This window comes from Equus caballus, chromosome 18 (genome assembly GCF_041296265.1).
Source record: "Equus caballus isolate H_3958 breed thoroughbred chromosome 18, TB-T2T, whole genome shotgun sequence".
NCBI lineage: Eukaryota > Metazoa > Chordata > Mammalia > Perissodactyla > Equidae > Equus > Equus caballus.
In genome coordinates, this window is record NC_091701.1 from 75,027,677 (window position 1) to 75,041,281 (window position 13,605).

The window sequence follows — 13,605 nt, forward strand, 5'->3', positions numbered from 1 at the left end:
GAGCCCAAGTGTAACGATGCCAAGGAATTTACGATTAAAACTCTTTACCTTCAAAATCTGAACCCACAGAAGGAACATAAATTTAAAGGCTGCATCCTTGCAATCTATGGTTAAAGAGTTCCCAGGCATTCAGTGCATAAGCAAATAATATCTATTAATATCTCACTTTAGCCATCTCACCAACCTCTTAAACAAATATATTTCCCTCTGTAGAAAAAACAACTGTCACCACCCTTTCCAACTATGCAGGTGAGGCGAGACTCGCACAACTCAAGATATAGTTTGTTTACAATCCACGGGTTCCTGAAAAGTTGCATGTCACTCTAAATTTACAAAGCAAATCACGTTGTAAATGTATTAGAAATCCTTACTACTTGAAGAAATGTGCCATTATTTCTTTTTGGAAGATGAATAATAACCCCATAGTTTATCTTTCAGTAAATTGATAGTTTTATTAATGATTTACTTAAATGAGACACCTCTAGTTCACAATTAAAAAGCATTAAAAGAGGCAACAATAAGAACCACAATATGCATCTGTTTTTCCTTCATGGTCTGATCTCCCATCAATTCCCCTATTAACTTTGTGCTCCAGCCACTGTCAATTACTCATAGTCCTCGAGTACGGTTGGTATATTCCCACCTCCATGCTCTGAACTGTGGTATATTCCCCTTTCTGTGCATGAACCGTGGGGAATGTACATGAACTGTGGGGTATATACCTATCTGTGATTTTTCTTTTAGTCTGGTTGTAAGTTTTAACCAAACGTTGGCTGAATATTCTATAGTCAGCTTAGCTTTTTTACTACAGTAAAACTGTGGCTAAGGGAACGACAAGTGTTTGGGAACAGCTAGTATTGCTCCTGTTCCCTTGGCTGGAATGTCTCATACTAAACCCTCTGTCCCCCATAAGAAACTGTACTTCAGGGCTCAGCCAACATGGTCTCAACTGATCCCCTGTAAGAATTGGTTGCTCACTCCTGCATGGCCCCGAAGCATTTTGCTTATATTCTTTCACAATTTGATGATTATTACTGTGGTGGATGGGCATGTTTACATCCCCATCAGATCAGCCAGCTTTGTGATGGGGGTGGAGGGAAAGGGTTGGTTTCTTACTCATTTTAGCACCTTTCAGAGCGGAGTGTGGTTCTCTGCACATAATAGATGCTCAATAAATGCTCATTAAACTGAAATTATTAGACTACACAGAAATTAGCCTAGGGGAATGTTTACAGCCTCACTTTCAAAAGTTATAGATGGAGAGGATCACTATTTCTCAGAAGCAACCCTGTCAATGTTCTGAGGTTTTCCCCCATCTCTAATGCATGAATATGATAAAGAAAATGTTGTGATCCAATTTATCCCATTATATAAATGCAAACAGTAACAGAGGTCTCTCAAAACATTAATTCAGTTTAAAATCCTGTATTGAGCACCCATGTACTGTGTGCCATGCAATGTGCTAGTACATTACATTGTCATTATTACTTTTTACTTCAAAGGTTATTGAGACCACCAGCAAGGAACTGAGCAATTTTAACTATGAAGCTCAGGAAAAATATCATAGAGAATTTGACATGTAAGGTGGACCCTGAAAGATAAAGATGGATTTCACCAGGTGGGAAGAGGAAGTGATTAGAAGCACATGCCAAGCAGAGATAACATTATCAGTAAATGCAGGGACTGATAAAATGATCACATCTGGAGAATCAGAAGTAAGTGAGGGTAAAGCACAGTCTAAAAATGGAGGTGGGGGGTCAGATTATAAACACTACCGTGCAAAGAAATTTCATCTTAATCCTATGGACCATGGGAGTTATGGAAGGCTTTTAAATATGATGACAAAGAATTAACTTTTCTTCCTTTTTTTCTTTTTCCCTCCTTCCTACCTTCCTTCCTTCTTTCCTTCCCTCCTTCCTTCCAACAAGAAGTCCTTAGGGAAAAAAGTATGATAAAGTCAAGAACACCAATTATCCTGTCTAGATATCTTTTTTTCATAGTAAAATCAGGGCCCACAATGACCTGGTAGTGGTAAAGGACATACTTCATAAGCTTCATCCTCTAGGAGTTTTTGTTCTATAAAAAAAAAAAAGACATATAAGCACCAAACCACCAAACTATATCAATCATTTAAAAAAAACTTATCCTCATCATTTTAACCATTTTATTTTCCCTGTGTGTGTTGTTGTTGTTATTTATATGAGAGTTTTTTAATGCTCTCCTGGATTAAAAGTAAATGAGGAAGAGCAATATCTATTTCACTTATAAAAAATGTTAAAGGTTTAAAAATGTCAAGTAGACAATAAATCAGTGACATATTCTCCAAACTACATACCAAAGGCTGAGAACGTTCAAATGACCAGGGAGGTCTTTCACAGAACAATAATGCAGACCAGTGCCTGAGTGTGGATACAGGTTTGAATCCTAGCTCCAAACCTTATGTTCAAATGATGGGGGAGGGGAAGCAGATAGAAAGAGTGGGGTTCCTGTCCGTGGTACTGAAATCTCGCTGTGTACTAAGTTACTTGTTTTCCTACCCCAGGACACTGTAAACGACTCTAGCTTCTCCCACTCTCCATGTTTTTCCTTTAAAAAAAATTAAGTTCTATCTTGGTGACAAATTTCCTAGTTTTTATAATATTTCAGAACAAATACAAACCAGGACTTGCTCAGCAACAAACACAAATTCACAGCCTGCTCTGATTTCCAATGAGAGAGAGAGGAAATAACTTTGTTCCTGTTAAGTAAGGTTGTACTGGCCTGGAAGGCAGGGCCTTGTCACAGTCATTACTGTTGCCCCTCATGTCCCTACCACACAGCCAACGAATGAATTCAATCTGCAAATTGTAAGTAGCCCCCATCCCCTTTGCCCCTCTAGGAACTCCAATGAATGAATAAGTCAGCAAATGAACAGTTCTTCAGGAGAATGACTCGAGGCTTCTTGCAACAGAAATGTAAAAGGCCATTTAGTCACCCACATCTTCAATACAGAAAATGTCAGCATATGTAACCAAAAGGAAATGTTTTCTGGGTGTCTCGAAAGAAAATTCATATTATTAACCACAGACAGTTCGCTTTCTAAATGGAAGCACATAAAGTCCCCAAACAAACTTTTGTAACTGTGAAAGGATTTCTTTTCAGCTGGTTGAGACTCTTCTGAAGTGTGAAATGAGCCAGATAATATTCAGCTCTTGTTTCTTAGTCACCGAATTCTCTTTTCATGAATCCAATAAGTGTCTATTAAAATAAATAAACCCCCTAATGATTCAAGATAACCTAATCAAGAAAACTGAAATGGATAAAAGGCTAGCTGAGAGGGAGACCTGTCAAGGGCTTCAATGAGTCCCTGACAAGGAGGTCATCTCAACCTGAAGAAAGCTTTGTGCTGAGCATTTGGTTACAGTTCAAGGTTAATTATTTTATACCTTGAATGTGGTAAGTAAAAATGATCTGCTTCTGTTTTTTATTTTGCAAAATTGTACACTAAGTTCTAAACTGTATTTTCACAGGGACCAATTTTCAGCTGTCTCTGGGCTTGTTGGTCACATTTATATGGCTGTGTTCGTAAAGATTGACTCTGTAATTGTGAGTAATGAAACTTTTATTTCAGAAAAACTCCTTCACCTCTGTAATAGAGGACTCAAGTCAAGAGGAGATTTCATAAAATCTTGCTGCCCTCTTTACCAGAGATATATGGGATGCACATAGCTATCCAACAGTTTGGAGATCTGGGATGACTTTATATAAATATGTACGTACATACATACATGAAAACATGTACCTGGAAAAACTTCCTATTTGTCAAAAGATGAAGGACTCTGGAATCTTCTGCTTCTTCACTTAAATACTAGAAAGATATTAACAGCAAAACATACTAGGCTAAAATATCAAGCAGAAATCACCCAAAATACTTCCAGTCTCTGACTTCAAGCCCAAATTCCAGCATACCTATGATGCAAAATTGTATACGGTGCCAACTGCCTCAAGAACTTACAAGTGCAGGAGGAAAACACAGATATAGCAAAAACACAGAAAGAAGACTTTTTTGAAATATCAGGGCTGGAAGTAGGGTGAGGCAAGTAAGAACTAGTGCACAAAATTTAAGACATGTGACTCTGAAAGTGTGTGCCTCCTCAAACTTTGCTCCCGAGGACCTAGCTTGCGGCCCTGTGAAAGGAAGATGACTAAACAGTCTCTATAGCAAAGGGGTAGGAAGCACTCACAGGCGCCGACATTCTCCAGCTGTAGGAACCCTGGTTTAACTCAAGCTCCTCTTCACAAAAGGGCTGTGAGAGTCCAGAGAGATGGCTTTACTATGTCAACCGGATATGCTTTCAAGTCACATGCAAGTTTCCAAAGGTGCCATGTCATGAAAAGGCAAAATAATGCAACTCAAGGGTTTCTGCAGTAAAGATGTGCTTGAAACCAGTACATAAGTGTTAGTGATGGGTAAAGTTATCTGACTTTATAGGAAGTGCATATGAACTCTGTGACTAATCTTCACTGGTATCTAATTAAGGACTCCCATAAAAGCTAGTTTTAGAGCATGAAACATTAACATAATTAATTGTGGTGGTGGCAAAAAGAACCCAATTCCTCCCTACAACGTTGATATGAAAACTGAGATCTTGGAGTCCAGTAGCAGTGGTTAGCTTTGCCTGCTCTGCTTTGGTGGCCTGGGGTTCACAGGTTTGTATCCCAGGTGCAGATCTACACATCGCTCATCAAGCCACATTGTGGTGTCGTCCCACATAGAAAATAGAGGAAGACTGGCACAGCTGTTAGCTCAGGGACAATCTTCCTCAGCAAAAATAACACAAAAAAAACAAAAACAAAACCTGAGATCTTGAGTGAATTTCTGCTGCAAACCTCTCAACAGAATCTAATCCTTTGAGATTATGCAGAGAGAGAAAGGAAGAATGAGGGCTCAACTTGACACTCAAACATCATTGTGCTGACTGCCTACTTAGCTGGCATTTAGGAATGTTGAGAAATCTCACTTCTTCACTACTTGGCATAATAGTTTTTTCAAATGGTAATTGCAGTGTAAATATATTAATTTTTTAACTTTAACTTGGCAGATAGCCCTGAAATTGTAGTATATGCCCCAGGTGACAAGAGTAGAAACTGCTCCTTGATAGGCTGTCAAAATGATAGTGTTCCAAAGAAACCTGCCCAGCAGGACGGGGCGTCTACTCAGCAAGGCCACATGCCTCATCTTAACCTGCCTTACACACTAAATACAAGATGGCAAAAGCAAAACCAGGAGGAGGGAGTCTGAGACCCTAACTCCTTTTACACAGGGTATCCTACGGCCGGTCCTTCCTGTCACTCTATACCAGACAGACAGGGCAGCCGAACATCTACTTCCAGTAGCCTGAGCTATCAGCCCCAATTAAGTCATCTCCATAAAGGGAACTTAATAATAGAAGATAAACATAAACCACATTTGGTGCAAAGTGGCAAAACTTTGATCCTTGAGCAATATTTTCTAAAGGCTAAGAAACTAAATAATGAGACTAAAGATAGTATTTTATACCTTGTAAATTTACCCTCCTACGTGAAAAGTTGGCCTTAAAAAGAACAGTAGTTTCAACTTGTCTTATAATTATGTGTTGTACAGCATGATCTCAATTCTGATATAAACACACATGTGCACAACCATACACACACAAACATGTTAGAAGGAAAGACTCTACAACATGAACAGTAACTGTCTCTGGGTTGTGTAATTATGAGTGATTCATGTTTTTGCTTTTATACTTTTCTTCATTTTCTGACTTTTCTAAAATGAGGATGTTATTACTTAAGAAATTATAAAGGTTATTTCTTTAAGAAAAGAAATATGTACAACCAAATTGTGCCTGGGACATTTTTCAGAAGAGACACAAAAACAAAGATTAATATGGTAACCTATGACTGACTGACGAAAATATGTTAGCACATATACTGAATGTGACATAAACTCTAATAGCAAAGAGTAATAAAAGGAAGGAAACAACCCAAATAATACACCCATCATTTTTCGTTATGTAAAATTGTCTGTCTTTCCTTTATTTTTGCTTTATTTTAAAAGGACTGGCCAAAGAGACCTGTATATTTTAAATCATTTAGCCTGTTAAGGAAATTATCTATAAGGAGTTATTTTATGATAAAGAAGAATGTCCAAAATCTGAGCTTGTAATCTATATCCAAAGTTTAAGTAGTCTTCTATTTAGGAATACAATTTGTTAAGTCAGTAGGTGAGAATATGGATTTGGGGGTAGAAACATAGTGATAAGGAAGAAAGGTCAAGACAAGAAATCTACTTAACCCCAATATACATGAAGCATAGGACATACTGAAACCCAATCACCATGAAGAATACAGCTTCTACAGGGGAAATGATTTCAGAATTGTGTATTGGAGGCCAGCAACAGCTTCCTCAGCTTCGGTAGGATCCTGACTGTGCCTCCCTCCCTCGCTTCTGTGTCAGCAGTAAGGGCTCTCACATCCCTGATCCTGGTGGTAGTTCCTGCAGCCTGTGGGCCTGGGAAGGCATGTGTGGCAGCAAGAGGAACTCCAGGATTGGCAGGGGTCTTTACATCTTGGTGGAGATGAGGACATTCTTATGTCATCTCGGCAGACACCACTCTGGCTCCCTGTTTATTCCCAAATCACTCCATTTCTTTCATTCCAGCACCCTCTGGGGTTGGTCCTTTCTCGACCACCATCTGATGTTTACAACCAGGTTGTCTATTTCTCCTTTTTGCCGTGTCTCAGCTTCTCTCTACCTTCCTAATACAGAAAGCAAGTGTCCCCACACTTGAAAACAAAAAAAGAAAGCAAACGAAGCACCTTCGAAAGTTTTTGTTCATTTGTTTGTTTTATTTTTTTTTTAATGGGGGTAAGCAAAAACAGGGATTAAAGTACTAAGCCCCTTCACCTTCCTCTAGCTACTCTATTTTCACCCAAACCTAGTAAGAATGACAGTTACACATGTAGAGTTGCGTCTCAGGTAGACAAATAATAAAGATTCACTCTCCTTTCAAATAACCACAACCTGAGACCATCCTCAACATTCCGTGAGCTGAACTACTGTAAGCTATAAAAAAGAGAAGTGGGCAGGAGACAAGAGAGACAGTGAATTAGTGTCTGGAGAAAGGGGCAATTGATGTCAAGGGAAAGAAATGTGGCTGAAGAGACTATCACAAAGCACATGGCCGGCCCTGGAGGACCGCAGTGGGACTGCTACAGCTTACTGTGTTTCCTTCCCTCCGGATTTCCACTGCCCAGATCACCTGGAACAAGCTCCAATCAGGGAGGAAGCAGGAGAGCAGCCCTACAGAACGTAAGAGGGAGAGATTACAAGCAGCCATTGCAGGACAAGGACTTCCTGTGGCCACTCAGCCTGTACGCTGGGGTGCTCATTCCCTGCTGGTCCTTTGTATGTGAGGGTCATATCGAAGTTACGTAGAAAAAGTCCCATATGCCTTTACATTATGGCCCCACTAGGGACCCATCACTCCTATTTCACAGAGAACAATCACTGACCACAGTGCATCCTATCCCCTGAGGGCCAACAATCTGAATATTCTGCAGAAAGAAAAGGAAGATAGTCTTCAGAATTCACACACAAACTAAAACTGATCCTAAACGAAAAATGAAGGAAAAGTGGAAGGTGAAATGTACATAAGCATACCTTTCCCTTTTATTTTTCTGTTCTGCTTTTCCTTCTTTGACTCCTCTCCCATGAAAATAGGAGACTCTCAGTGGAATTGGATGATGTATTGGCCTGGCCGTGACAAAGGAGGCGGCGCTGAACTGGAGAAGAGGTGGTCTATGACCCTACAAATGCATCCTGACGTAACCCACGCACTAAGGAAACACACAGACACACTTTCTGGTAAAATATTTTCACCAAGAGGATCATAGGCAAAACTGTAAAAGCCTGTCACCCTTTCAACAACTTGCCTAAACCCCTCCTTCCATTGTGCCTCTTCCCTGAACACGTACAGCCCTCAAAGACCATCTTGGCCCACCACCTTAATTTCTAAAATTCTCCTCCCTTTTTCCTACTCCTCATTCAAATCTTGTCTAACGCAGAGGGCAGTGTTAGATATTATTCTCTTTTTTTTTGAGGAAGATTGGTCCTGAGCTCACATCTGTGCCCATCTTCCTCTACTTTATCTGTGGGACACCTGCCACAGCATGGCTTGATGAGTACTGTGTAGGTCTGCACCCGGGATATGAATCAGAGAATCCTGGGCCACTGGAGCAGAGAGTGTGAACTTAACCACTACGCCACGGGGCGGCCCCTAGATATTATTCTTAATAGCTGGTGACAGCAATTCACATCAAGGAGTGAAGGAGATTTAATGGAGGAATCATTTCTATTTTAAAAGAAATTTGAAACAGAAGGGGAGGGGTGGCTATGCGTATTTGAATGGGGCCTTCAAGGCTCCAAACCCACTCCAGTTCACAAGAGTTCCTAGTAAATGGTTCTGCTAATTTTACATCCAAGTTAACGGCCCTTGCTGTTCACCTGCCTCCTCCGTCACTCCAAGAACTTCTGATCCTTCCACAGAGAAAACATAGAGGCAGGAAAGGGAATGACAGAGAGGAGGAGAACACCTTTGTTCTCTCAGTCCTCACAATCTAATGAAGAGGGTGTGGCCACTTCCCATCGCAGCTCCAGAGGTTAAGTACTTTGGCCAAAGTCCCACTATCAGTCATACATATACACACCTATGGATACACACCAAATACACGTGAAAGGCACCAAATCAGGCAACTGATTTCACTAAATATGCTTTTTATTAAGTGAACGCTGGTACCTACAGAATGTAGTGAAAATCTTATGCTAAATTGCCTTTGAGACTATCAGTTACGTTCATTTTGTTTGGCAGTACCATTTTTAAAGCACTTAACATGGATTTGCAAAACTAGTCAGTTATCTACAATAACATTCCTTATTCATAAATGAGAATGAGACTATTGTCCCAAAGGAAAAAAGAAAAACTTCAAAGCATTTCACCCCCACCTTTCACACATGACTTCCCAGAACTATGCTTTCCTCCAGATTCTACAAAATCAGGGCTACTGATTTCTTCAGGAGGCGTCAAAAATTTGGAGAGCTAAGTTTGTGCCAAATGGCAAACACAGTTTTCAATCAGCCACCTGAATTATTCTGGGAGGCTCTAGGCATCACTATTCCCAGAAGCCAGAGTGCCAAGTCAACAGGGAGATTACAGGCATTTTGAATCCACTTCTCAGACTGCAGTCTTCAGTTTTTCTGGAAAGCAGCTTATAAAAGAAAGACTCAGTGAAACTTTGATATTTACGTCAAGTCACGACTAAGGGGCAGTTTTGCAAAATCCATTGTGTAGCTTTTATACTCACTGCACATTTACCACATATGTCCTTTATTACACAGTGGAAAACCATTAAATGCACAGTAGTTTTGCCAAGTGGCATTATGCATTTAACAGCTTTATTCGTTTAACAGCTCCAACTCTCATTATATTTTGCCATGTGGTACATGGGATTTTATGCATTTAACAGTTTAAGAAGGCTCTATGGTATTTTCTTTTCATGCATTTCATATTATGGTTGGACATCATATCTTAGCAAGCTGTATTTCAACGATTTCATTGATGAAAGAGAGTAACTATACTTTGGAAAAATTACTATATTGAAACTGAAAAGGGAAACAAACATTTCAATCCTCTTCAAAATTTCTTGATATTCTACTCCTCTCCATTTAACAACATCTGAAAAATACCTTATCAGCTTACTTCAAAACTGCAGGTGAAAAAGGCAATTCTCAAAACCATATAATTAGTCTAAAAATGGCATTTGACTATCTATCATTTTAAAAACTCAGTTTTCATTGAAAACCTTCTTGCTTAATAGAAATACAATATTCAGTAACTTCCTTTCTTCTAGCACACAGCAGAAGCTCTGTTAGGGAGATGATGGACCATTTCACCATTTACATATGTCGGGATGAAAACATTTGTCATGCAAGGCCACAGAGGAAATCAAGCCCAGGATCAAAGGACTCTCAGAATGATGCTTCAACTAACTTTTGTTTCCTCTGCCTGCACTGGGTAATTATTCATCCTGGGGATAAACGAGCAGGCACCTCAACCTACCCCATTCTAAGACAGGGCGGTAGGTGGCCCTTTAAACAAACTGAAACAGATAGTCCATCCCACCAACTGTTGCTGCTTTCAGAAATAAAACCTCTAAGCATCTGTCTACGCTTTTCCCCGGAGCATTCCATTCCTCACAATGCCAGCACTCTGAAAAAGTGTCCTGGATAAGCTTCTGTGTTTTTCTGTGAAAGATCTTAGCACTCATTCTGGGCTCTCCCACGTGTGTTTTCTCCCGGAAAAACAACTGTATTCTATACATAAAAGAAACCCTTGGCATTACAAGGTGTCTTGGGGGTTGGGGGAAGCAGTTATTATGACAAAGTCAGCCATCCCCTGGTGGGAGTAAGAGAGGCGATGAGGTCTGGATGAAACTTGGTCTCAGGAAGACGCTGTTTGATACGTACTACGTTTTGCTCAAAAAAAAGGTTACGTAGTAGTGTTTAGAATTAGGAGAGAAATCACTCAAGGCTGACTCTTTCTGAAAAAAATCCTTTAAAAGAAAAATATCTGGCTTTTGATTTAATCCCTACTTTGAACTCCAATGGGAATACAAGCAAACCATAGAGCAAAAGGCAGAGCATGACAGGTTCCCTAGAGATTATTATTGGGATTATTATTATAGGAACAGATGTATTTTTATTGGTGGGAGGAGGAGAAGGGTCTAATGCCAGCCCTCCCTTTTGCTCTTTTAAACACCACTCACCTGACTTTTATTTGCAGCCACTTTGGCAAACAGGGCTTGAGACACCTTGGCCCTTTTCATCTCCTGTTGGATCTCGTCATAAATGGCAGCTGTGATGTTGACGTTGGCGCCGTCCACCTTAATGGGGAGGTCTGTTGTCGGTGTCGAGGTTTTGGCCTACCAAGAGACCATGAAAATAATAATTTAAAAAGTGCTGCATTCAGCCCAGCCATCTGTGCAGAAATTATCAAAGGATTTCAGTCAGCTGATGCCAAACGGCATTAGCTACAGAGGGACACTTCCTGTCCATTATTCTAATCAGGTTAATTGTGATTGGAAATAATTGCAGTGCATTCCTATAGGACATGCAGAGTCCTGTCAACCCTGCTCTTTCCCTCAGTGTCCTAGACAGTTCACAGGTAGGATGGCCACTCTGGACACCAACTGGAGCGATCACCTCACTGCAAAACAAGCATGCAGAACACACATATACTTACCTTTTTCTTTCTAAAAATGGCACACCTTGCAGGAAGAGCCAATTCTTCCAGAAAAAATGAGTAAATGGGTAGAGGTCTCTAAATAATAAATTATTACTCAATTTAATGCACTCCCCTGAGTCTCTCTCATTCTTTATTAAAGCTTTACGGATGTCATTCGAGTATGAATGGTTTCCCATCATTATCATCATTATGCTACCCAGACAGTCACCTAATTTCACCTAGGAAATCAGTGGCAATGAAACAAAATTTCATTTCATAAAACCGGGCTTCCCAATGCCTTTGATCTGCCGTTTTCATTTTCTTAAACTCATATTGTGGTTTTATGTATTCTGTTGTGCTCGTTTTAATTGAATGATTTCCCATCAGCTTCAGAGACAAATGAAGGACAATATGGAAGGTGCCTGTGCTTCTTGGGGTTAGGATAACCCTAAGACATTTGCATCTACCCGATCTGACAGCCCGTCAGAGCATTTGCTCTGGTGAAATAACTGGGGCTGGGCAGCCCTCTCAGGAGCCCTGGCAGCAGGACTCTGGGAAGAGTCAGCCCGGTTCTTGGACTCCCAAGCAAGGCCAGCTGATCGGTCTAAACTGGATTTCTTTCTTTTTGTCTCCACTCACCCTAGAATCCCAGACCAAGACAATTGTTCCCAAATCACTCCTTTCCCTCTGAGGATGCCTCACTGGATCTAGCAGTGCGCAGGTCTGGAGGAAGACACGGCGTGAAGTCTGGACATGGTGGGAGCCTTCTCACTGGTACCTTGAAGCTGGAGTTAATAAGTTTCCATGAAGACTTTGATTCCTAGCAGTGTTCAGTGGCTTTTGCCATTCTCCTTTGACCTCCCTGTCTCATGCTATTTTCTAATCATTGCAAAGTAATAATAAGCATAATATACGCAGTACTTTTTATGTGCCAGACACCCCAGAAAGTGTTTTACCTTTGTTATCTCATTTAATTCTTTTAAGAACCCTACGAGTTAGACATTATTATTTTCATTTTAGAGATGAAGACAACTGGAAATAAAGAGGATGCTTGACTTGCTGGAAGGACAGGGGGCAGCAAGCAAAGGAGCCATGATCTGAACTCAAGTCCTTCCAGCTCCAAAGCCTGGGAGCAGGACCCCTGTGCTGCCCTGCCTCCGAAATCTCCCCTTTGTCCCGGGTGCTGTTTTTACAGGTATCTTCTTGTCCTCTCCAAAGAATAATCCAATTCTCTGTCATTTTTTTCAAGAAATGCCTTTTTCTTCTCAAACGTCTAGCTAACCCACAGTGCTTTTCCTCTTGAGAGCACGTTTTAGCACATCATTTCTGCCTTTCTCAACCCAGGTTTCTTCATGAGCCTTGCAGACCATCTCACCTTCCCGGACTGCAAATCCTCTCTAGAGCCCTGTGGGCTGGAACAAAACCCCTCAGAGAACTAGCATATATGGTTTGGAGCCCAGGCCATGGAATCAGAATAGCCAGAGTTCAAACCCTCACTCAACCACTCAGCCAGGTGACCTTACACAAGTCATTTAACCTATCGGAACCTCAGTTTCCTCATCTGTAAAATGGTAATAACACAAAATTGTGAGGATCAAGTTCATGCAAAATGCTCACAATACCTGATACACAGTAAGTGCTCAATAAATGATCACTCTTATACTTATATTGTTGTTTTGTTATTAAGTGCTTCAAGGAATACCGACCAACTGAAGGATTACAAGCAAGGACTTCTGGAGGTTTAATTTTAAATCTGAAATTTCTTCAATGTATTTTAAACCAATTATAAAGTATGGGTGGTGTCTGGAAAATCATCTCCGTGCACCCAGATAAGGCTGCCCGTGTGCCCAAGCTTGCTGACTCCAACTACAAGGCTGGATCAGTGGGCCGCCCCTCAACACCTGTTCTCATGGAGAAAGCTCCCTGTGCTATGCATCTGTACCACTGAGCTGTGTCTGTAAAGAAGTTTGAGTAAAGAGGGAATCAAGAAATGTTTAAAAGACATCAGTAACTTCCCTTTCTCAATGTTTAACCAACAGAAAAAGAAGAAAGTTCCAGAGAATGTATAAAGGCCAATGCCATGACTATATTCTCAAAATTATTTTGAGGAAAACATTTTACATTTATTTTCAGAAATCTTAAAACTGCAAAATTAAATGATCAATTTCCCTGTTCTTCTCGTCCCTATAGGGCACTTTTATCTAGGAATTGCCTAGGTAGGATTTTCGGCTGTTGAAAAAAGCAAAATACTGACCCTGACTGTGTGGCCTTGTAAACTGATCTGGCTCTGAAAGCTATCAGGTCT

At 40.5% G+C, this 13,605-nt stretch overlaps 1 protein-coding gene across 18 annotated transcripts in view; it reads right to left on the reverse strand.

Moving 5' to 3' along the window:
- The window catches only part of SATB2 (SATB homeobox 2), a 197,987-nt gene that overhangs the window by 39,730 nt on the left and 144,652 nt on the right, over positions 1-13,605 (reverse strand). For all 18 annotated transcript variants that reach the window (XM_070242105.1, XM_014732597.3, XM_070242107.1 and 15 more), the window contains one exon: positions 10,843-10,998. In XM_070242105.1, coding sequence (XP_070098206.1) covers positions 10,843-10,998 — 156 coding nt within the window. The remainder of the gene's footprint in view (positions 1-10,842; positions 10,999-13,605) is intronic.